Source organism: Dendrobates tinctorius, unplaced genomic scaffold (genome assembly GCF_039654945.1).
Source record: "Dendrobates tinctorius isolate UK_male_01 unplaced genomic scaffold, ASM3965494v1 ptg000156l, whole genome shotgun sequence".
NCBI classification, from domain to species: Eukaryota; Metazoa; Chordata; class Amphibia; order Anura; family Dendrobatidae; genus Dendrobates; species Dendrobates tinctorius.
In genome coordinates this window covers 5,161,650-5,186,311 of record NW_027361823.1, presented here as the reverse complement: position 1 = coordinate 5,186,311, position 24,662 = coordinate 5,161,650, and the positions used below count along the sequence as shown (strand labels likewise).

The 24,662-nt window shown below is 43.8% G+C and overlaps 1 protein-coding gene across 1 annotated transcript in view; it reads left to right on the top strand.

Moving 5' to 3' along the window:
* Positions 1 to 246: 246 nt before the first annotated feature.
* Positions 247 to 24,662, top strand: part of VPS26A (VPS26 retromer complex component A) — a 66,531-nt gene continuing 42,115 nt past the window's right edge. The window contains exons 1-3 of the mRNA XM_073548170.1: positions 247 to 419; positions 13,097 to 13,246; positions 14,543 to 14,618. Of these exons, the coding sequence (XP_073404271.1) occupies positions 417 to 419; positions 13,097 to 13,246; positions 14,543 to 14,618 (229 nt within the window). The 5' untranslated portion in view covers positions 247 to 416. The remainder of the gene's footprint in view (positions 420 to 13,096; positions 13,247 to 14,542; positions 14,619 to 24,662) is intronic.

Sequence of the window (24,662 nt, the reverse complement as noted above, 5' to 3'; positions counted from 1 at the left end):
GGTGGCCGCGCAGTGGGCAGGTCAGTGGCAGGTAGCCGTGCAGTGGGCAGGTTAGTGGCAGGTGGCCGTGCAGTGGGCAGGTTAGTGGCAGGTGGCCGCGCAGTGGGCAGGTGGCCGCGCAGTGGGCAGGTCAGTGGCAGGTGGCCGGGCAGGGTGCTGCAGAGCCTGTCTGTCTGTGCGGTGTACGGAGCTCCTTCCTGGCCGGCAGCAGCTGCAGTCTCGCCGCTCTGATTGTCTCAGGCACGCTGGCCTGGCCGCCGCCCCCGCCGTGTACATCACACAGGGCTGCAGTCAGCTGACCGCTCACGAGGGAGTCGCGGCGTCAGGCGGTGTCCGCCCCCCGAAGTCAGGTGACGGCGGCAGCGGGTGGAGCTGTGCGGTCGGTGCAGAGGGTCCGGTCTGGTCGGCGGGAGAAGATGGTGAGTGCGTGGAGACACTGGGGAGACCGGCCTCCTCTGTAGACCGAGGACAGCTATGGCCGCAGCGACGTGCACCGGACGATAGGCCGGGGATGATGCCTGGGCCTAGTGCGGCCGGAGCTGTCACGTTACTCGGTGGAAGTACAGCACAACTTCCCATAGACATGTGACGAGTGCGTGTAATGCTGGGCTGGGACTGCTGCTCCCTCCGGCCCAGCTCCTGACTGCAGCCATGGACGGCCCTGGGGCCCCGCTCAGTGCGGCTCTGGAGCGGGAGCTGACTGCTGGTGGAGGAGTACAGAAATGTCAGTCGCTGCCCCGCTATCATCCTTTCCAGGCAGGGCTGGACAAAATAGCAGTTTTCTTGGGATCATGGGGTCCCAGCGACTACATAGGTCTCGGGATAGGGCATTACTTGGCATAATCCATTTAAATGGGTTTTCCAATATTTGCACCATATTTTTCAGACCTAGGTTTTAGAGGAGGAAATTAGGGGGAAAAAACCTGAAGCAAAAAAAGTGATAAATTCTGTACTAAAAGGGAATCTGTCACCTACCCTTTGGCTGGCGATGAAAACGAGGTCGGTCTGGTCCGATGGGCGGTGTTCCCGATGTGTGCCGCCTCCCCATCCTTGCCTGCCGTCCACAGGTTATTGCTGAATTGGAGTAGGTGTAAGCCATTTTTTGCGCGTGCGCTAAGCATTCATAGCTAGCACACGCGGAGTATGCTTTGCCCAACTGCGGGCAAAGCCAGACTGCGCATGCGCCAGCTAACTAAGCCCCGGAAGTATTTTGCTATGTTCAGGCGCTTCGTTAACCGGCGCATGCGCAGTCCAGCTTTTCGGGTTTGCCCGCAGTTGGGCAAAGCATACTGCGCGTGCGCTAGCTATGAATGCTTAGCGCACGCACAAAAAATGGCGTACACCTACTCCAATTCAGTAATAACCTGCAGGCAAGGATGGGGAGGCGGCACACATCGGGAACACCGCCCATCGGACCGGACCGACCTCGTTTTCATCGCCCACCAAAGGGTAGGTGACAGATTCCCTTTAATATTCCCTATCCCAGAAAATATGGTCCCCCTCATCCTGATACATATGGCTCCCCAATCTCGTCCTAGTATGCATGGCTCCTCATCCCTCCCCTGGTAGGAATGGTCCACCTCATCTTTATTCTGACAGGAATGACCGCCCCATCCCTATACTGGTATGCAGGGCTCCATCCTTTACCTGTTATGATTGGCCCCCATCCCAGCCCGGGTGTGCATGGTCCCATCCTTTCCTTATCCTGGTATGCATGGCCCCATCAGAAAAGATTACAAAAACAAACCATTAGGCTACGTTCACACGTAGCGGAAATTACCGCGAGAATTCCGGTTTCCATTCCGTGGGAAAATCGCATTTTAAATTCCTGTGATTTTCCCGTGGAAAAACTAGCGATTTGCAAGCGTAATTAGTTTGCAAAATGCTAGCGTATTCCAAGCGATCTGTAGCATCGCTTGGAGAACTGATTAACAGGTTGGTCACACTCGTCAAACACAGTGTTTGACAAGTGTGACCAACTTTTTACTGCTGATGCTGCCTATGCAGCATCAGTAGTAAAAGATAGGAGGTAAAAAATAATAAAAGAGAAAAAAAAAAGTTATTCTTACCTTCTGGCGTCCCGCGCAACTTTCCCGCCTCTCTCCACGCTTCCGGTCCCAGTAATCCTTTGCGAGAATGAGTGCGATGGCGCACTTTTTCGCGGGATCGCGACGTCTTGCGGTCATTCGCGATGACGTCGCGATCCCGCGAGAACGGACGCCATCGCGGTCATTCTCGCAAAAGATTACTGGGACCGGGAGCATGGAGAGAGGCGGGAAGGCTGCGCGGGACGCCGGAAGGTAAGAATAACAATATTTTTTATTTTAAATTCTATTTTTTACAGGGATATGGTACCCAGAGCCCGGAGGACAGTCTCCTCTCCTCCGGACCGTGGGTACCATCCGCAAATGTTCTGCTTACTTTTCGCATGGTGGGCACAGCCACATGCGGAAAGTAAGCAGAACAATGCATTCCTATGGGTGCGGGATTGCCACGATTCCGCTAAATTAATGAGCATGCTGCGTTTTTTACCGCGAAGCGATTCTGCCGCGGAAAAAAACGCAGCATTAGCACATCATTGCGGAATCCCATAGGAACGCATGGGATGCTTATTTTTCGCGGCAAAATCGCGCATTTAAAACCGCCATGGAAACGCGAAAAAAACGCTACGTGTGAACTCAGCCTTAAACTTACCTTCCCGGTTCTCCCTCGCAGCATCTTCTTGTTCCAACGCCAGCAGTTGCTTTATGCTTGTAAGCAGCACATGGCAGTGATGTCATGTCCTGCTTGCAAGACTAAAGGCAGCTGCTGGAATACTCAGTGCTCTCTGCATGCCAGGACTGCTCATCAAGAGAGCAGTGAGTATTCATAGTCTCCCGTCCCCTCCCCCACTTCATCATGTGTAGTCCCCTTTACTTCCTTCCCCTGTCATCATGTGCAGACCCCCTTTAACACCACTCCGCATATCATGTGCAGTCCCTCTTTAACCCCCCAAATCATCAAGTGCAGTCTCCTTTTAACCCCCCCAAATCATCATGTGCAGTCTGCCTTTTAACCCCCCTCCCCATATCATCATATGCAGTCCCCCTTTATCCCCCCTCCCCACATCATCATATGCAGTCCCCCTTACTCCTCCCCTGTCATCATGTACAATTCCTCCTCCTCCCTCACACATCAATTTGTACAGAAAAAAAAAAAGCTTTGTACACTTACGTCACAGTCGCTCCCCAGCAGCGTAGCTCTGCCTCCAGCATCCGGTTCCGGGACCTGTCAGGCGTCCTGTGCTCGCGGCGGGCTTTTCAAACTTCTTCACAGGCCCTGGTGCGCACTCTCCTGCTTGCCGCACAGACGAGGGTCATGCTTACAAGTTGACGCGGGACGCTGCAGCCAGGGCCGGTTTTAGGCAAAGTGGGGCCCTAGGCAAAGTTTAAAATGGGGCCACAAATGCTAACATATTGCACATCACACAGAAGCATTTTGATTGTTTTTACATGCGCTGAGTTCAGGCTGCTAAATGAGTGTGATCGACAATATTTGTCATTCAACACTTGTTTCCCGGTCTCTTTCCACCATCTGAGAAAGAATGATGGTGACAGAACAATCACTATTCAGTCTGTCCCCATACAGTATAATGTTATCAGCAGCACATCTACAGTTTACACCCTATAGTCCTCCATATAGTATAATACACTCCTCAAAGCCCTCCATATATTAAAATACACCGCCAGTCATCCATGTAGTACAATTCATTTCCCATAATATAATGCACCACATAGTTCTTCACATAGTATAATGTATTCCCCATAGTCCTCGATAGTATAATGCAGCCCCACCATACAATATAATGAACCCCCCATTGAATTTAATGCAGCCCCCCTCTTATACTATAATGCAGCTACCCAACAGAATATAATGCAGTCTCCTCATATAGTATAATGTAGCCCCCGCATAGAGTATGATGCAGTCACCCCCCCATAGAATATAATAAATATAATACAGCCCCCCATATTATATAACACAGCCTCCCCAATAGAATATAATGTATAATATGCCCCCCCCCCCATGGTATATAGCACAGCCCCGCATGGTATACAGCCCTGCATGGTAAACAGCACAGCCCGCCCCCGGAGAATGGCCCCAGTCCAGTACTCACTTTTGCATTAAAAAAACACACTATCCTCACCTCTCTTCATGCCCACTCTGCTCCTGTCTCCTGCTCTGCCTGGTACACAGTGAGTGCGCGATGATGTCATCGCGCACCCGCTGTGTCAGAGGCAGAGCGGGGAATGATGGGAGAGGGACCGTCAGCTGACGCTCTCTCCTCCATCATTGCTTTGAACTGTACCAGTGTCTGTGACCCCATTTTGGAAACTAGACCTCCCAAGGAACTTATCTAGATATGTGGTGAGAGCTCTGAACCCTCAAGGGCTTCACAGAAGTTTATAACATAGAGCCGTAAAATTAAAAAATCATATTTTTTCCAAAAAAATGATCTTTTCATCCCCAATTTTTATTCTCCCATGGGTAAAAAGACCCCAAAAGTTGTTGTCCAATTTGTCCTGAGTACTCTAATACACCATATGTGGGGGTAAACCACTGTGTGGTTGCATGGCAGAGCTTGGAAGGGAAGGAGCATCGTTTGACTTTCAACGCAGAATTGGCTGGAATTGAGATCGGACGCCATGTCACGTTTGGAGAGCACCTGATGTGCCTAAACAGTGGAAACCCCCCCACAAGTGACACCCTTTTGGAAACGACCCCCCAAGGAGCTTATCTAGATATGTGGTGAGCACTTTGAACCCCCAAGTGCTTCACAGAAGTTTCTAACTTAGAGCCGTGAAAATAAAAGAATCATGTTTTTTCCCACAAAAATGATCTTTTTGCCTCCAAATCTTTTTTTTTTTTTCACAAGGGTAACAGGAGAAATAGGACCCCAAAAGTTGTTGTGCAACTTGTCCTGAGTATGCTGATACCCCATATGTGGGGGTAAACCACTGTGATCGCCTTACTGCGATCCTTGGGAGGCAGAATGCACAAATCCACAAAAGGTGAAGAATTGGTTTTATTTTTTACGCCGTTCCTCGTGCGGTATTAGTGATTAGGTGACACTATACCTCTGATTGGTGCGATTTCAGCGATAGATTTATACCCTTTTTTCATGTTTAGCTTCTGTCACACACTGAAAGATGTTTTTTTTTTGGAAGAATTTTTTGTAAGAAATGTTTGCATCGCCGTATTTTGAGAGCTATAATTTTTCCATATTCCGGCCGAGTCATGTGCAGGCTTGCTTTTTGCGGGACAAGTCGACGTTTTTATTGGAACCATGTTCGGGCACATAACGTTTTTTGATTGCTTTCTATTCCGATTTTTGTGGAGGCAGAATGAACAAAACTAGCAATTCAGGAATTATTTTTTTTTTTTTTCATCGCTCCGCGTATGGTAAAATTAGTATGGCAGCTTTATTCTTCGGGTCACTACGATTACAGCGATACCGCGTTTATTTCTTTTTTTATGTTTTGGTGTTTTTTACACAATAAAAACTTTTATAGAAAAATAATTATTTTTGCATCACTTTATTCTGCGAGCTATAACTTTTTTATTTTTCCGCTGATGGAGCTGTATGGCAGCTCGTTTTTGCGGGACAAGATGTTTTCAGCGGTACCATGTTTATTTATATCCGTCTTTTTGATCGCGCGTCATTGCACTTTTTCCAAGCCGTATGATGATACCGCTTGGAAAAAGTATAATTTGCTACTTTTGTGGGGGGGGGGTTACGGCGTTCACTGAAGGGTTAACTAGGGTGACGCTTTTATAGATGGGATTTTTACAGACGCGGCGATACGAAACGTGTGTTTTTTTTTTTTTTCTTACATAAAAATGTGTATTTTTAGGGGGTTTTTTTTTTTGGCATATTTTTTTAACCCCTTACTGCCATGCGACGTAGTATCTTGTCCATGTGCCCTGGGACTTAATTCCCAGGGACGGGATAGTACGTTGCAGCGATCAGCGGCTCCCACGTCGTGAGCGCCGCTGATCGCGGCAGGGTGTCAGCTGATTATCACAGCTGACACCCGGCACAATGTGTCAGGGGCGGTCACGGACCGCCCCCGACACGTTAACCCTTTGCACACCGCGATCAAACACGATCGCGGTGTACCGGGGGTTAGAGGGAAGCATCGGCAGGGAGGGGGCTCCCGCCGTGCTTCCCTGAGCCCCCCACGGCAGCGCAATGTGCAGCGCTGCGGCGGGGGGGCTCCATCCCTGCAGGTCCCCGAATCCAAGATGGCGACAGGGACCTTCGGGGGACTGCACGGAGCTGGCTTCCTCTGTGCCTGCAAAGCACAGGCACGAGGAAGCCAAGTGCAGTGCCTGTGACAGATCGCTGATCTGTCACAGTGATCTGTGATGTGACAGATCAGCGATCTGTCACATGACAGCTATGTCCCCCCTAGGACAATGTAATAAAGTTAAAAAAAAAAGTAAAAATAATTTTTTAAAAATCGCTAAATTAAAAAAAAAAAATATTCCCCAATAAATTCATTTTTTGGAAATAAAAAAAACAAACAATAAAAGTACACATTTGGTATCGCCGCGTCCATAACGACCTGCCCTATAAAACTGTCCCATTAGTTAACTCCTTAAGCGAACCCCTTAAAAAATAAAAATCATTTTTTGCTTCTTTTTTTATCATACCGCCGAACAAAAAGTGCAATAACGCGTGATCAAAAAGACGCATACAAATATCCATGGTACCGCTGAAAACGTCATCTTGTCCCGCAAAAAAACGAGCCGCCATACAGCATCATCAGCAAAAAAATAAAAAAGTTATAGTTCGCCATAATAAAGCGATGCAAAAATAATTTTTTTATATAAAATTGTTTTCATTGCATAAAAGCACCAAAACATAAAAAAAGACATAAATGAGGTATCGCTGTAACCGTACCGACCCGAAGAATAAAAGGGCTTTATCAATTTTACCGCACGCGGAACGGTGTAAGCGCACCCCCAAAAGAAATTCAGGAAACGCTGGTTTTTGTTCATTCTGCGTCCCAAAAATCAGAATAAAAAGCGATCAAAAGATGTCACGTTCCCGAACATGATACCAATAAAAGCGTTAACTCGTCCCGTAAAAAATAAGACCTCACATGACTCGGTGGTCAAAATATGGAAAAATTATAGCTCTCAAAATGTGGTGATGCAAAAACTATTTTTACAATAAAAAGCGTCTTTTAGCGTGTCACAGCTGCCAAACATAAAAACCCGCCACAAATAGTAACTCAAACCCCCCGTTATCACCCCCTTCGTTAGGGAAAAATAATAAAATTAAAAGAAAATGTATTTATTTCCATTTTCCCGTTAGAGTTAGGGCTGAGATTAGGGTTAGGGGTTTGTTGGGGTTAGGGTTAGAGTTAGAATTGGGGGGTTTCCACTGTTTGGGCACATCAGGTGCTCTCCAAATGCAACATGGAGTCTGATCTCAATTCCAGCCAATTCTGCGTTGAAAAAGTCAAATGGTGCTCCTTCCCTTCCAAGCTCTGCCATGCGCCCAAACAGTGGTTTACTCCCACATATAGGGTATCAGCCTACTCAGGATAAATTGCAAAACAACTTTTGGGGTCCAATTTCTCTTGTTACCCTTAGGAAAATAAAAATTGGGGGCAAAATTATCATTTTTGTGGAAAAAAATTATTTTTATATTTTCACGCCCGGGCGTTATAAACTTCTGTGAAGCACTTGGGGGTTCAAAGTGCTTACCACACATCTAGATAAGTTCCTTGGGGGGTCTAGTTTCCAAAATGGGGTCATTTGTGGGGAGTTTCAATAGTTTAGGTACATCAGGGGCTCTCCAAATGCACATGACACCCGCAGACCATTCCATCAAAGTCTGCATTCCAAAACGTCACTACTTCCCTTCCGAGCCCCGACGTGTGCCCATACAGTAGTTTTCTCCCACATATGGAGTATCAGCGTACTCAGGACAAATTGGACAACAACTTTTAGTGTCCAATTTCTCCTGTTACCCTTGGGAAAATAAAAAAATGGGGACTAAAAGATCATGTTTGTGGAAAAAATACGATTTTTTTATTTTCACGCCCAGTCGTTATAAACTTCTGTGAAGCACTGGGGTGTTCAAAGTGCTCACCACACATCTAGATAAGTTTCTTGGGGGTCTAGTTTCCAAAATGGTGTCATTTGTTGGGGGTTTTCACTGTTTTGGTACATCAGGGGTTTTCCAATCACGACATGGTGTCCGATCTCAATTCCAGCCAAAAAAGTCAAATGGCGCTGCTTCCCTTCCGAGCTCTGCCATGCGCCCAAATAGTCGTTTACACCCATATATGGGGTATCAGCATACTCAGGACAAATTGCACAATAACTTTGAGGGTCCTGTTACCCTTGGGGAAAAAAAAAATTGGGGATGAAAAGATCATTTTTGTGGAAAAAATACGATTTTTTAATTGTACCGCTGTACGTTATAAACTTCTGTGAAGCCCTTGTGGGTTCAAAGTTCTCACCACATATCTGTCTAGTTTCCAAAATGGGGTCACTTGTGGGGGGTTTCCACTGTTTAGGTACATCAGGGGCTCTCCAAACGTGACATGGCGTCCGATCTGAATTCCAGCCAATTTTGCATTGAAAAAGTCAAACGGCGCTCCTTCCCTTCTGAGCTCTGCCATGCGCCGAAACAGTGGTACCCCCCCACATATCAGGTATCGGCGTACTCAGGACAAACTGCACAATAACTTTTGCAGTCCAATTTCTCCTGTTACCCTTGGTAAAATAAAAAAAATTGAACCTGAAGTATTTTTTTGTGAAAAAAAGTTAAATGTTCATTTTTTTTTTTTAAATATTCAAAAAATTCCTGTGACGCACCTGAAGAGTTAATAAACTTCTTGAATGTGGTTTTGAGCACCTTAAGGGGTGCAGTTTTTAGAATGGTGTCACTTTTGGGTATTTTCTATCATATAGACGCCTCAAAGTGACTTCAAATGTGACGTGGTCCGTGAAAATAAAATGGTGTTGTAAAAATGAGAAATCGCTGGTCAACTTTTAACCCTTTTAACTTCATAACAAAAAAAAACTTTGGTTCCAAAATTGTGCTGATGTAAAGTAAACATGTGGGAAATGTTACTTAAGTTTTTTGTGTGCCGTATCTCTGTGATTTAAGGGCATAAAAATGCAAAGTTGGAAAATTGCGAAATTTTCACCAAATTTCCGTTTTGTTTTTTTTTTCAGAAATAAGCGCAGGTTATTTGAATGAAATTTTACCACTAACATGAAGTACAATATGTCATGAGAAAACAATGTCAGAATCACTGGGATCCATGGAAGCGTTCCAGAGTTATTACCTCATAAAGGGACAGTGGTCAGAATTGTAAAAATTGGCCCGGCCATGAACATGCAATCCACCCTTGGGGGTTAAGGGGTTAAAGAATGTTCTTACAGAACTGTGCTGGCTTTTTTAGATTTTTTTTTAGCAAAGTCCAGTCTAGCCTTTTTATTCTTGATGCTTATCAGTGACTTGCACCGTGCAGTGAACCCTCTGTATTTGCTTTCATGCAGTTTTCTCTTTATGGTAGATTTGGATATTGATATGCCTACCTCCTGGAGAGTATTATTCACTTGGTTGGCTGTTGTGAAGGGGTTTCTCTTCACCACGGAGATTATTCTGCGATCATCCACCACTGTTGGTCTTCCGTGGGCGCTCAGGTCTTTTTGCCTTGATGAGTTAACCAGTGCTTGCTTTCTTTCTCAGGATGTACCAAACTAGATTTTGCAGCTTAAGGGTGTGTGCACACGCTGCGGATTCTGCTGTGGATCCGCAGCGGTTTTGGCCCTGCCGATCCGCAGCAGTTTCTGCTGTGATGTACAGTACCATAATATCCTATGGGAAATGGAAACCGCAGTGCAGAAGGTCCAGATTTTTCCGCGGTTTCTAATCCGCAGAAAGAATTGACATGTCAGTTCACACAGAGAGCATCATGAAGACCAAGGAACACAACAGGCAGATCCGTGATACTGTTGTGGAGAAGCTTAAAGCCGGATTTGGGTACAAAATGATTTCCAAAACGTTAAACATCCCAAGGAGCACTGTGCAAGCGATCATATTGAAATGGAAGGAGTATCATACCACTGCAAATCTACCAAGACCGGGCCGTCCCTCTAAACTTTCATCTCAAACAAGGAAAAGACTGATCAGAGATGCAGCCAAGAGGCCTATGATCACTCTGGATGAACTACAGAGATCTACAGCTGAGGTGGGACAGTCTGTCCATAGGACAACAATCAGTCCTAGGCTAGATTCACACTAGCGTTACCGGGTGCAGGGCCGCCGCTAAGCTCCGCCCCCAACTGTGCCTCCTTCGGTCAGCTCCTGATCGCATGACGCTGCGTGCAATCAGTGTACCCTATATTTAGCATTGGGTACACTGGTCGTGCGCTGGCATGATTTTGCCGGCGCTTGTGCCCTTTTGGCGCAGCGCTGACGTGCGCCAAACGCACTGCTGCATTTTTGTGCGCGCAGCGCCAAGCCAAAAGGGCGCCAGCAGAATCATGCCAGCGCACGACCAGCATACCCAACGCTAAATATAGGGTACACTGATCGCATGCAGCTTCATGCGATCAGAGGAGGAGCTGGCCGGGGGCGGAGCTTAGTGTGAAACTAGCCTTACACTGCACAAATCTGGCCTTTATGGAAGAGTGCCAAGAAGAAAGCAATTTCTCAAAGATATCTATAAAAAGTGTCGTTTAAAGTTTGCAACAAGCCACCTGGGAAACACACCAAACATGTGGAAGAAGGTGCTCTGGTCAGATGAAACCAAAATCGAACTTTTTGGCAACAATGACAAACGATATGTTTGGCATAAAGGCAACACAGCTCATCGCCCTGAACACACCATCCCCACTGACAAACATGGTGGTGGCAGCATCATGGTATGGGCCTGCTTTTCTTCAGCAGGGACAGGGAAGATGGTTAAAAATGATGGGAAGTTGGATGGAGCCAAATACAGGACCATTCTTGAAAGAAACCTGTTGGAGTCTGCAAAAGACCTGAGACTGGGACAGAGATTTGTCTTCCAACAATACAATGATCCCAAACATAAAGCAAAATTTACAATGGAATGGTTCACAAATAAATGTATCCAGGTGTTAGAATGGCCAAGTCAAAGTCCAGACCTGAATCCAATCGAGAATCTGTGGAAAGAGCTGAAAACTGCTGTTCACAAATGATCTCCATCAAACCTCACTGAGCTCGAGCTGTTTGCCAAGGAAGAATGGGCAAGAATTTCAGTCTCTCGATGTACAAAACTGACAGAGACATACCCCAAGCGACTTGCAGCTGTAATCGCAGCAAAAGGTGGCGCAACAAAGTATTAAGTTACAGGGGCCGAATAATATTGCACGCCCCACTTTTCAGTTTTTGAATTTCCACAAAAATTTAAAATAACCAATAAATTTCATTCAACTTCACAATTGTGTTCCACTTGTTGATTCTTCACCAAAAATTTACATTTGGTATCTTTGTTTGAAGCATGATATGTGGGAAAAGGTTGAAAAGGTCAAGGGGGCCGAATACTTTTGCAAGGCACTGTAGTTAGTGGGATCTAGTCTGACTCTTGGTTCTCCCCTAATGATCAACTGAAGGGGCTGTGGCACTCCGGAGGGGGCTGTCTCCTCATTATTTACTAGGTACAGCGCCACTCTTTAAGTAGTGGCTGTAATTGGTATTACCGCTTAGTTCCACGTTCTATCTTTTTGGTGCTTTTTTTATCATTTTTGTTCATGTTTTCTAATCATCTTATTGGTGATGAACCTGGTTGGGTGTTGAAACAAAATTGCTAGTTTGTTATTTGGTTTGCTGTCATTTTAGGCTTATTGCAGATCCATAAAAGTAATTTTAAGTGTGAGAATGGGATTAGAACAACCAGGAAACCCCACTACACAGTGAAGGGAGCTGTTCTCATCTGGCCACCACTGGAGCTGATAATGGCTGATCGGCGGGAGTACCGGGTGTCAGCTGCCACCCTTCTGATTTTGATGCCCTATCCTAGGGAAAGGTGTTTGATATGGAAAACTCCTTTAGGGTGTGTGCACACGCTGCGGATTGTCCTGTGGATTTTTCCGTGCGGATTTGTCAAAAACCGCAGGTAAATCCGCATGTCAAAAGACCTGCGGTTTTTCTGCGGTTTTCCCCTGCGATTTGCCACCTGCCATGGAGCAGGTGCCAAACCGCAGAGGAATCTGCACAAAGAATTGACACCGCAGCAAATCCACACGGAAAAATCTGCACTGTCTGCACAGTGGGTTTTAATTTCCATTGATTTTAATGGTACTGTACACCGCAGCAGAAACTGCTGTGGAGCCACAGGACCAAAACCGCTGCGGATACGCTGCAGAATCCGCAGCGTGTGCACATACCCTTAGGAAACCACGATTTGCAATGCCTCATGATCATTACGCTGCTGAAGATTTTTACTGCTTTCATCCTTTACGTTCAGCAAAATTGCTCTGGATTTACCATGGATTCACTATAAAGTCTGCAGCTGAAATGATTCCCCCGTTTTTAGGGCTCGCTGTACCATTGTAGATTCTCTCAGACAAGAGAATCTGGCTGATTATGCTAATAACACTGGGCTCAAACTCTGTCAGAGTCTGATGCAAGTGTCCTCTTACTGTGATCCGATGCTCTTGGAGAGAATCGCAGCACAAGTGCGGTGAAGACGGAGAACTTAATTTCTCCATTCTCTGTGCGCGTGCAGTTTGATTCACACGCACCTGTAGACTTTTATCAGTGCATGTGATGTGATTTTCGGTGCCACTCGCAGCATGCAGCAATTGTGCTTTAATACCAAATCGGAATGAGAAAATGGTTGAGGACCTGCATTGCCCCACAGTAAAACATTGGGCCGAGTGCTATCCTACAACCATCACTAGTGTTAGTGAGCCCGAACACTGAGGGCACACAGTACTTGGCACATAATCAGCAGTCCAGCAGATTAGATTTGTTGCCGAGGTTTACGTTGGTTGCATACATCACTGGTTTGTTGATCCTTTTGGTCATAAAATTCTGCCATTTAACTTTTTTTCTTTGCAGAGTTTTCTGAGTGGTTTGTTCGGTCCGATTTGTGAGATTGAAGTTGTGCTCAACGATGCAGAAACCAGGAAGCTTTCCGAGATTAAAACTGAAGAAGGCAAAATTGAAAAACATTTCTTGTTCTACGATGGGGAGTCTGTAGCTGGAAAGGTAAACTCCTTTTTCCGTTACCCAGATATGAAGTAGTGGGTCACTCTCCTGGCTCTTCACGTGTTCTTGATGGGTAAACAGTGATTCAAAATTACTTGATATTTGCAATGTGATGGGGAATGTGACAGTGAAGTGGCCAATGAAGGTGTCTGGTATATTTCTAGAGGTCATTAGTGTCTGACTCCTCTCGCGCTGCGTCACCAGTATTCATGAAGTTGGACCTATGCAGTTCATTCTTTGAATCAATAATGTAACATGTACGTGTCTTTCTACACAGATCTATAAAAATAAATTGTGCATATTCTTAGCCTACATTTTTTTATTTATCTTACTCATTTATATTGCGCCATTATTTCCACAGCGCTTTACAAACATTGGCACTGTCCCCGATGGGGCTCAATATCTAGAGGTACATGTGTGGTTAATTTAGGTTCCGGAAAAAACCTTATCTTTTTCACATTGTGAAAATTCCATCCAACACTCACATGAGCCTTCATAATAATTTTGCATCCAAGTGTAAGTTTTTGTAGCCATATATCGTTACATTTGATTAAGGGTGCATATCATCTGTGATTGGTAAGAGGGGTGAGAATAGTTCCTGTCTCATCTCCTGGGGAGTCTACAGGGAGAGACATGACAGTAAGAGGATTTGATCTTTCTTCCAGATTTTACTTGCAGCTTCTACTATAATACAGAATTGGAAAATGAATAAATTTTTTTTTTTATATATATCACAACTTAGGGTACATGTAGAAATAATAAGACATTACAGAGTAACGTATTCAGTTCAAACGAGGATAGTGTCCTGCTCACAAGAGCTTACAGTCTATAAGGAAATGGGGGAGACACGAAAGATAGTGTTTGTCATGTATAGTTTAGCCATGTTTGTCATAGGCATTTTTATTTTGCTTATGGCTTTGGTGTCTAAATCAGTCCTGATGTCTTATCTTGCCAGAGAGTCCTTTATATTTCTCTATTCCATGTATATGTTCTCCAAGGCTGTAATAATAACTACAGTTTTGAATATGTACGGTAACCACTTGTTTGAATATCATGTTCTAGCTCATTGCATTTTCTGTTTTGCAACATGTTAAATGAAACAAATTTAAGAATTTTTATAAGGGAAACCAGTCACCAGCCTGTAAGCCTTGTCCAGATACAGTGACATCAACTGAATACTGCACCTTCAATACTGCGTCTCATTCTGATATTTCAAAGCTAAGATTAAGCTGAATTTCTTTTACATTCAAGAAAAAAGGGAACTGCAGTTTTAATTATTTTTTCTCCTTCATGTAGGTCAACATAGTCTTCAAGCAACCCGGTAAAAGACTAGAGCACCAAGGAATACGAATAGAGTTTGTTGGACAAATTGGTGAGCTTGTATACTATTTATTCTATATAATCAGGTAATAAAAGAGAATATGGACAGAAAGTAGGCAAGTACGAAATGAGCTATATGGAATGTGTCCAAAACTGGGGGGAAAAAAATATAGAGATAGTTATGAAGCAAATATTCAAAAGCCACATCATAATCTTAGTAAGGCCGGGAACTAACTCATATTCAGCAAAGTTCCCCCATAATAGAGTAACACAATTGACTGTGTACATGGAGTACACTCAATAATATAGAAACAGAAGACAAACCAGAGTAGCCATAAACCACGAAAAAGGTATTAAAATAACCACAAACTAATTTTATTTATACAATAAAATATCATACATAGTCATATGTAAAAGTTTGGGCACCCCTATTAATCTTAACCTTTTTTCTTTATAACAATTTTGGTTTTTGCAACAGCTATTTCAGTTTCATATATCTAATAACTGATGGACTCAGTTATATTTCTGGATTCAAATGAGGTTTATTGTACTAACAGAAAATGTGTAATCTGCATTTAAACAAAATTTGACCGGTGCAAAAGTATGGGCACCCTTATCACTTTCTTGAGTTGAACACTCCTAACTACTTTTTACTGACTTCCTGAAGCACTAAATTGGTTTTGTAACCTCATTGAGCTTTGAACTTCATAACCAGGTGTATCAAATCATGAGAAAAGGTATTTAAGGTGGCCACTTGCAAGTAGTTCTCCTATTTGATTCTCCTATGAAGAGTGGCATCATGGGCTCCTCAAAACAACTCTCAAATGATCTGAAAACAAAGATTATTCAACATAGCTTTTCAGGGGAAGGATACAAAAAGTTGTCTCAGAGATTTAACCTGTCAGTTTCCACTGTGAGGAACATGGTAAGGAAATGGAAGAACACAGGTACAGTTCTTGTTAAGCCCAGAAGTGGCAGGCCAAGAAAAATATCAGAAAGGCAGAGAAGAAGAATGGTGAGAACAGTCAAGGACAATCCACAGACCACCTCCAAAGACCTGCAGCATCATCTTGCTGCAGATGGTGTCACTGTGCATCGGTCAACAATACAGCGCACTTTGCACAAGGAGAAGCTGTATGGGAGAGTGATGCGAAAGAAGCCGTTTCTGCAAGCACGCCACAAACAGAGTCACCTGAGGTATGCAAAAGCACATTTGGACAAGCCAGTTACATTTTGGAAGAAGGTCCTGTGGACTGATGAAACAAAGATTGAGTTGTTTGGTCATACAAAAAGGCGTTATGCATGGAGGCTAAAAAACACAGCATTCCAAGAAAAACACTTGCTACCCACAGTAAAATTTGGTGGAGGTTCCATCATGCTTTGGGGCTGTGTGGCCAATGCCGGCACCGGGAATCTTGTTAAAGTTGAGGGTCGCATGGATTCAACTCAGTATCAGCAGATTCTTGACAATAATTGTGCAAGAATCAGTGACGAAGTTGAAGTTACGCAGGGGATGGATATTTCAGCAAGACAATGATCCAAAACACCTCTCCAAATCTACTCAGGCATTCATGCAGAGGAACAATTACAATGTTCTGGAATGGCCATCCCAGTCCCCAGACCTGAATATCATTGAACATCTGTGGGATGATTTGAAGCGGGCTGTCCATGCTCGGCGACCATCAAACTTAACTGGAATTGTTTTGTAAACAGGAATGGTCACAAATACCTTCATCCAGGATCCAGGAACTTATTAATAGCTACAGCAAGCAACTAGAGGCTGTTATTTTTGCAAAAGGAGGATCTACAAAATATTAATGTCACTTTTATGTTGAGGTGCCCATACTTTTGCACCGGTCAAATTTTGTTTAAATGCAGATTGCACATTTTCTGTTAGTACAATAAACCTCATTTGAATCCAGAAATATAACTGAGTCCATCAGTTATTAGATATATGAAACTGAAATAGCTGTTGCAAAAACCAAAATTGTTATAAAGAAAAAAGGTTAACATTAATAGGGGTGCCCAAACTTTAACATATGACTGTATATACTGCCAAAATCAAATGGGTAGCAAGGAGGAACATCCAAAGACAAACAGTAGGGCAACCCATAGATAATGGACTGAAAAGGCAGCCAAAAACATATGAAGAACCCAGTGACTAAATCTGCCTGAATACTGAATACAAAGTGCATGTGCCAGATAAGTTTAAGGTGCCACAAAAAGCAGATGCATATCTGAGTCTTAAATCATGCATCAATCTGCAACAGTAAGGGTACCGTTACACCTAGCGACTCACCAGCGATCCCGACCAGCGATATGACGCGGTCAGGATCGCTGGTGAATCGCTGGGTGGTTGCTAGTGAGCTGCCACTCAGGCAGATCTCACCAGCGACATCGCAGGAGACTGGTATCGCTACTTACCTGTCAGACGCGGCGATCCTGCGTCCTCCCGCCCGACTCCACGCGTCGCTCATCGTCACAGCAGGAAGCGGACGACGAGGAATGGTCCAGCAGCTTCTCGCGCGATCAGCGATAACCAGCAGGGGAGCCGATCGGAGGTAAGTATCACATGCAGCGATATCGCTAGCAATATCGCTGCTGCGTCACAAAATCGGTGACTTTACAGCGATATTGCTAGCAATATCGCAGTGTTTAACGGGGGCTTAATACTACATGACCACTAATGGGTCATTAAAGATGCAAATTGCCACTTACCCATGTCAAGTATAAGAAGGGGTGCCCCACTGATCCCACGGCTTTCTCAAGGGGAGGTGCATGTGTTGTGTATGTCATGGGGTTTTTACGTGCGGTGTGTCAGGTGAAGCCATTAAAACGGCGCACGCGCAGTGTGTCCGCGCCGGCACTGCACATCTGACCGTCGCCATCACAGAGTCGCCCATAGACGTCAGTAAAATGCGTGCGTCATTAGATGGCCAGAACTGGGTGTAACGGCACACTGGGCATGCGCACAAAGCGGTGGCCATGTTTCCGAAACTCCGCTGGAGGTGGCCATGTTTGGTGGTGGTGGGTCAGATAAAAATCAAAATAAATAATTGGAGGGGGAAAATAAAGAGAAAATAAAATGTAAGAAACGGGAACACGCCCCACTAATAACATATGAGTAAAGAAAAGCCAACAAAATAAATAGCAAAAGAGATAAGAAAAAACTGGAAAATACATATTACATGTGAAAGTGACAACCAACATAAGTGTGGAGTATATCACAAAACATGTTTGTGTGTGTATATATATATATATATATATAATGCGCAGCATGATGTGTATATACAGTATCCCAATAAATACATAATCTCTGGGCATTGCAAATGGTAGTGAAAATTGTAATATGAAAAAAAGATTGCATATACTAAAAATGCAAAATATAGTGCAAAGATGACAAATTGAAACCACAAACACAAGAAAAACTTTTTTATAAATGCAAAATCATGATAAAGGGGGAATAAGGATAAACAAGGAATATACAAAAAATGGCAGGTGTGTCACAAAAAGAGGGAGCTAAATTGATTTTTTTCGTTAAGGCCGAGAGGTAAGTGTACCCAATGTCACAATTCATTTGCTTTCATGTTGTGCTAAAATTTGTTTATAATTCCCACCTCGAATGCCACAATCAATTTTATCAATCCCTCGCAACATTAAACCCCTAGGATTATCATTACGAAACAATTTAAAGTGTTCTGGAAGAGTTTTTAGTGCTGAGAGATCATTAATATCTTTGGCTGCAATGATGTCCCTGACGTGTTCACTTATACAGTTGTGGCCAAAAGTATTGACACCCCTGCAATTCTGTCAGCTAATACTCAGTTTCTTCCTGAAAATGATTGCAAACACAAATTCTTTGGTATTATTATCTTCATTTAATTTGTCTTAAATGAAAAAACACAAAAGAGAATGAAGCAAAAAGCAAAACATTGATCATTTCACACAACTCCAAAAATGGGCCACAGAAAAGTATTGGCACCCTCAGCCTAATACTTGGTTGCACAACCTTTAGCCAAAATAACTGCGACCAACCGCTTCCGGTAACCATCAATGAGTTTCTTACAATGCTCTGCTGGAATTTTAGACCATTCTTCTTTGGCAAACTGCTCCAGGTCCCTGATATTTGAAGGGTGCCTTCTCCAAACTGCCATTTTTAGATCTCTCCACAGGTATTCTATGGGATTCAGGTCTGGACTCATTGCTGGCCACCTTAGAAGTCTCCAGTGCTTTCTCTCAAACCATTTTCTAGTGCTTTTTGAAGTGTGTTTTGGGTCATTGTCCTGCTGGAAGACCCATGACCTCTGAGGGAGACCCAGCTTTCTCACACTGGGCCCTACATTATGCTGCAAAATTTGTTGGTAGTCTGCAGACTTCATAATGCCATGCACACGGTCAAGCTGTCCAGTGCCAGAGGCAGCAAAGCAACCCCAAAACATCTGGGAATCTCTGCCATGTTTGACTGTAGGGACTGTGTTCTTTTCTTTGAATGCCTCTTTTTTTTTTTTTTTTCTCTCTCCTGTAAACTCTATGTTGATGCCTTTGCCCAAAAAGCTCTACTTTTGTGCCATCTGACCAGAGAACATTCTTCCAAAACGTTTTAGGCTTTTTCAGATAAGTTTGTGCAAACTCCAGCCTGGCTTTTTTATGTCTCGGGGTAAGAAGTGGGGTCTTCCTGGGTCTCATACCATACAGTCCCTTTTCATTCAGACGCCGACGGATAGTGCGGGTTGACACTGTTGTACCCTCGGACTGCAGGGCAGCATGAACTTGTTTGGATGTTAGCTGAGGTTTTTTATCCAACATCCGCACAATCTTGCGTTGAAATCTCTTGTCAATTTTTCTTTTCCGTCCACATCTAGAGAGGTTAGCCACAGTGCCATGGGCTTTAAACTTCTTGATGACACTGCGCACGGTAGACACAGGAACATTCAGGTCTTTGGAGATGGACTTGTAGCCTTGAGATTGCTCATGCTTCTTCACAATTTGGTTTCTCAAGTCCTCAGACAGTTCTTTGGTCTTCTTTCTTTTCTCCATGCTCAATGTGGTACACACAAGGACACAGGACAGAGGTTGAGTCAACTTTAATCCATGTCAACTGTCTGCAAGTGTGATTTAGTTATTGCCAACACCTGTTAGGTGCCACAGGTAAGTTACCGGTGCTATTAATTACACAAATTAGAGAAGCATCACATGATTTTTCGAACAGTGCCAATACTTTTGTCGACCCTCTTTTTTATGTTTGGTGTGGAATTATATCCAATTTGGCTTTAGGACAATTCTTTTTGTTTTTTTTAATTTAAGACAAATGAAGATAATAACAAAGAATTTGTGTTTGCAATAATTTTCAGGAAGAAACTGAGTATTATATGACAAAATTGCAGGGGTGTCAATACTTTTGGCCACAACTGTACGAATTTTCAGCTCATGTGATGTAAGTCCAATGTACATTTTGCCACATGGGCATGTGGCATAATACACTACTTTGGATGTGTTACATGAGATGTAATCTCTAATCTGAAAAGTCTTAGTCCCATTAGAAGAGGAAAAAGTTGTAGATCTGCAGATATTCGGACATGCCACACATCTACCGCAGGGATAATATCCCACTGTGCGGGTGGTATTTGTCAGTGGCATTATAGGTCTCAATGTATAATGGCTTTTTACCAAATGATCTTTTATGTTCATACTTCGTCCGGGTACAATCCTGGGCCACTGGGGCAAATGTGTTGCAAGGATAGTATCGGTATGTAGGATCGGCCAATATTTCAATACAATGTCCCAGACACAATCCCATTGACAATTCGAGGTTGAAACAAAAATGGAATGCTCGTCTTTCTTACAGCTTGTAGTCGTCGATTTGGTCAGGAGTGCATCCCGTGAGGTGGCTTTTGCTCTATGGTACCCGTGTTTAATGCACCTATTACTATATCCCCTAAATTTAAATCGTTGCTTAAGATCAGTAGATTGCTCCTCAAACCGGTCATTGGTGGAGCAAAGAACTGACCAACCGTAATGGCTCAAATAACTGATGGTACATGTGCTGAGGTCGCGTGAAGCAAAGAATTTACAGCCGTCTCTTTATGAGAAAGGTCTGTCTGTATAGACCCATCTGTGTCAACTTTAAGAACATCAAGGAATTCAATCTTTGATTTGTGCCACTTATAAGTAAACTTCCGATTCAATGTGTTAGTATTCAGATATAGCATGAAGTCTTTTAGATCAGGGATAGAACCTTGCCAAATAACAAAAACATCGTCTGTGTAAAGATGCCAGCACTGCACATGTTCAGCGGCACGAGCCCCGTCCCCATGGAAAATCTGCCTCTCACAGTAACCGAGAAACAGTTTTGCATAGGACAGAGAACATGTCGCGCCCATGACAATGCCGCGTTTCTGTAAAAAGAATCTGTCTTTGAAAACAAAATAATTATTGCACAAAACAAATGCAAGTAGTTCCAGAAGGAACTCATACCAGTGTCCATCCCGGTTGGTCATCTCAAGAAAAAAGCGAATTGCAGCAAGACCATCATCATGTCCTATAGATGTACAGTATATAGAGACTCAATATCAATGGCTACAAGGACCAAGTGATCCTCCAGAGTAATCCCATTAATTTTAAGTAAATCTGTAGTGTCCCTGACATAGGAGGGCAGGGTTTCAACATTTGGTTTTGGATAAAAATCAATAAACTTACATGTCATATCCCACAACCCTCCTATGCCAGAGACAGTGGGGTGACCTGGAGGATTGACAGGGTCCGTGTGAACCATTGGCAATAAATAAAATATTGGTACCCTGGGGTTGCTTGGTAACAACCCATCAAGAATTTTTTTGGGGGGATAAGACCTGATTCGAATGCATTCTAAAGAATCTTATCCAAAGATTGTGCAAACACCTAGGTGGGATTACTAGAAAGTTGTTGATATATTTCGAGAGAATATATATTATGTACTCGAGTATAAGCCGACCCCCCCCCCCCCCCCCCAATTTTGCCACAAAAAACTGGGAGAACTTTTTGACTCGAGTATAAACCTAGGGTGGGAAATGCTCCATAGATTGTTCCCTCATATGCTGACCCCATAAGAAGCTCCATAGATTATTCCCCCATACGCTGCCCCCATGCTGCTGCTGCATGTAAAAATAAAAAAAATGACATTCACCTGGGTGTCAGGTGCTGGTGTCACTGCTGGCACCTGAGATACTCATGTGTCCTGCGTCCATGGCTGCTCACCGCTATCTGCCACGTCATCAGTCAGTGACGTTCAGACTGCTGGGGGGCGGCGCGCACTAACCACGTCACCGCACCCTCTGCTGTCTGAAGTCACTGACCGATGACAGACAGCAGCAAGCAGCCATGGATGCAGGACAGGTGAGTATCGCTATACTTGCCCGTCCTGACGCTGTGTCTTGAGCCCCCAGCTTCTCTGCGCTCTCTCTTCCTGCCTTCAGCGGTCATGTGGTACTGCTCATCAAACTCATGAATATGCATATTCATGCGTTTTAATGAGCGGCACCACGTGACCGCTGAAGGCAGGAAGAGGGAGCACGGGGAGAAGCTGGGGGCTCCAGACACAGCGTCAGGATGGGTAAGTATGACCTGACAGCCCCCCCCTCCTCCGCCGACCCCCTTTGTATATGACTCGAATATAAGATGAGAGGGGGACTTTCAGCCCAATTTTTTGGGGCTGAAAATCTCGGCTTATATTCGAGTATATACGGTATGTGTGTGTATGTGTATGTGTGTGTATATATATATATATATATATATATATATATATATATATATATATATATATATATATATATATACATACATACATACATACATACATACATACATACATACATACATACATACATACATACATACATACCCTTGCAAAAATTATGGAATCACCGGCCTTGGAGGATGTTCATTCAGTTGTTTAGTTTAGTAGCAAAAAAGCAGATCACAGACATGGCACAAAACTAAAGGTATTTGAAATGGCAACTTTCTGACTTTAAGAAACACTAAAAGAAATCAGGAACAAAAAATGTGTTAGTCAGTAATGGTTACTTTTTTAAACCAAGCATAGGGAAAAAATTATGGAATCACCCTGTAAATTTTCATTCGCAAAACGAACACCTGCATCAAATTAGATCTGTTCGTTAGTCTGCATCTAAAAAGGAGTAAGCACACCTTGGAGGGCTGTTGCACCAAGTGGACTGACATGAATCATGGCTCCAACACGAGATATGTCAATTGAAACAAAGGAGAAGATTATCAAACTCTTAAAAGAGGGTAAATCATCACGCAATGTTGCAAAAGATGTTGCTTGTTCACAGTCAGCTGTGTCTAAAGGCCCTTTTACATTTAGCGATGCACCAGTGATCCGACCAGCGATATGACCCGGTCAGGATCGCTGGTGCATCGCTAAATGATTGCTAGTGAGCTTCCACACAGGAAGATCTCACAGCGATGCAGCAGCGACGCAGCGGACGATACTCACCTTTCTCACACAGCGATCCTGACGTCCTCCCGCCCGCCTCCACGCGTCGCTCGTCTGCGCCAGCAGGAAGCGCCCGACAAGAAATGGAGCCGGACATTCTCGTGCGATCAGCGATGGACAGCGGGTGAGCCGGTCGGAGGTAAGTATCACACATAGCGATATCGCTATAACGTCACCGATTTTGTGGCGTTATAGCGATATCGCTATAACGTCACAAAATCGGTGACGTTATAGCGATATCGCTAGCGATTATCGCTATGTGTAAACCCCCCTTAAAATCTGGACCAAATACAAATAACATGGGAAAGTTGTTAAAGGCAAACATACTGGTAGACCAAGGAAGATATCAAAGCGTCAAGACCGGAAACTTCAAGCAATATGTCTCCAAAACAGGAAATGCACAACAAAACAAATGAGGATGAATGGGAGGAAACTGGAGTCAACGTCTGTGACCAAACTGTAAGAAACCGCCTAAAGGAAATGGGATTTACATACAGAAAAGCTAAACGAAAGCCATCATTAACACCTAAACAGGAAAAAAAACAAGGTTACAATGGGCTAAGGAAAAGCAATCGTGGACTGTGGATGACTGGATGAAAGTCATATTCAGTGATGAATCGCGAATCTGCATTGGGCAAGGTGTTGATGCTGGAACTTTTTGTTTGGTGCCGTTCCAACAAGATAAAGATGACTGCCTGAAGAGAACATGCAAATTTCCACAGTCATTGATGATATGGGGCTGCATGTCAGGTGAAGGCACTGGGGAGATGGCTGTCATTACATCTTCAATAAATGCACAAGTTTATGTTGATATTTTGGACACTTTTGTTATCCCATAAATTGAAAGGATGTTTGGGGATGATGAAATCATTTTTCAAGATGATAATGCATCCTGCCATAGAGCGAAAACATTCCTTGAAAAAAGACACAAAAGGTCAATGTCATGGCCTGCAAATAGTCCGGATCTCAAGCCAATTGAAAATCTTTGGTGGAAGTTGAAGAAAATGGTCCATGACAAGGCTCCAACCTGCAAAGCTGATCTGGCAACAGAAATCAGAGAAAGTTGGAGCCAGATTGATGAAGAGTACTGTTTGACACTCATTAAGTCCATGCCTCAGAGACTGCAAGCTGTTATAAAAGCCAGAGGTGGTGCAACAAAACACTAGTGATGTGTTGGAGTGGTTTTTTGTTTGTTTGTTTTTCATGATTCCATAATTTTTTTCCTCAGAATTGAGTGGTTCCATAATTTATCCCCTATGCTTGGTGTAAAAAAAGTAACCATTACTGACTACCACATTTTTTGTTCTTGATTTCTTTTAGTGCTTCTTAGGCCATGTGCACACGCTGCGGTTTTGCTGCGGTTCTGCTGCGGTTTTGGCCCTGAAGAACTGCAGCAGTTCCGCAGACATGGTACTTCACCATGTTAGCCTATGGGTTTTCAAAACCGCAGTGCTCACGCTGCGTTTTTTTACCTGCGGAAAAGCTGCGTGTTTTTTTTCCGCAGCATGTCAATTGTTTCTGCCGATTCTGCTGCAGTTTCACACCTTTAACATAGTAGAGGTGTGAAACTGCAGGGCAAAACCGCAGGCCAAACCGCAGGTCACT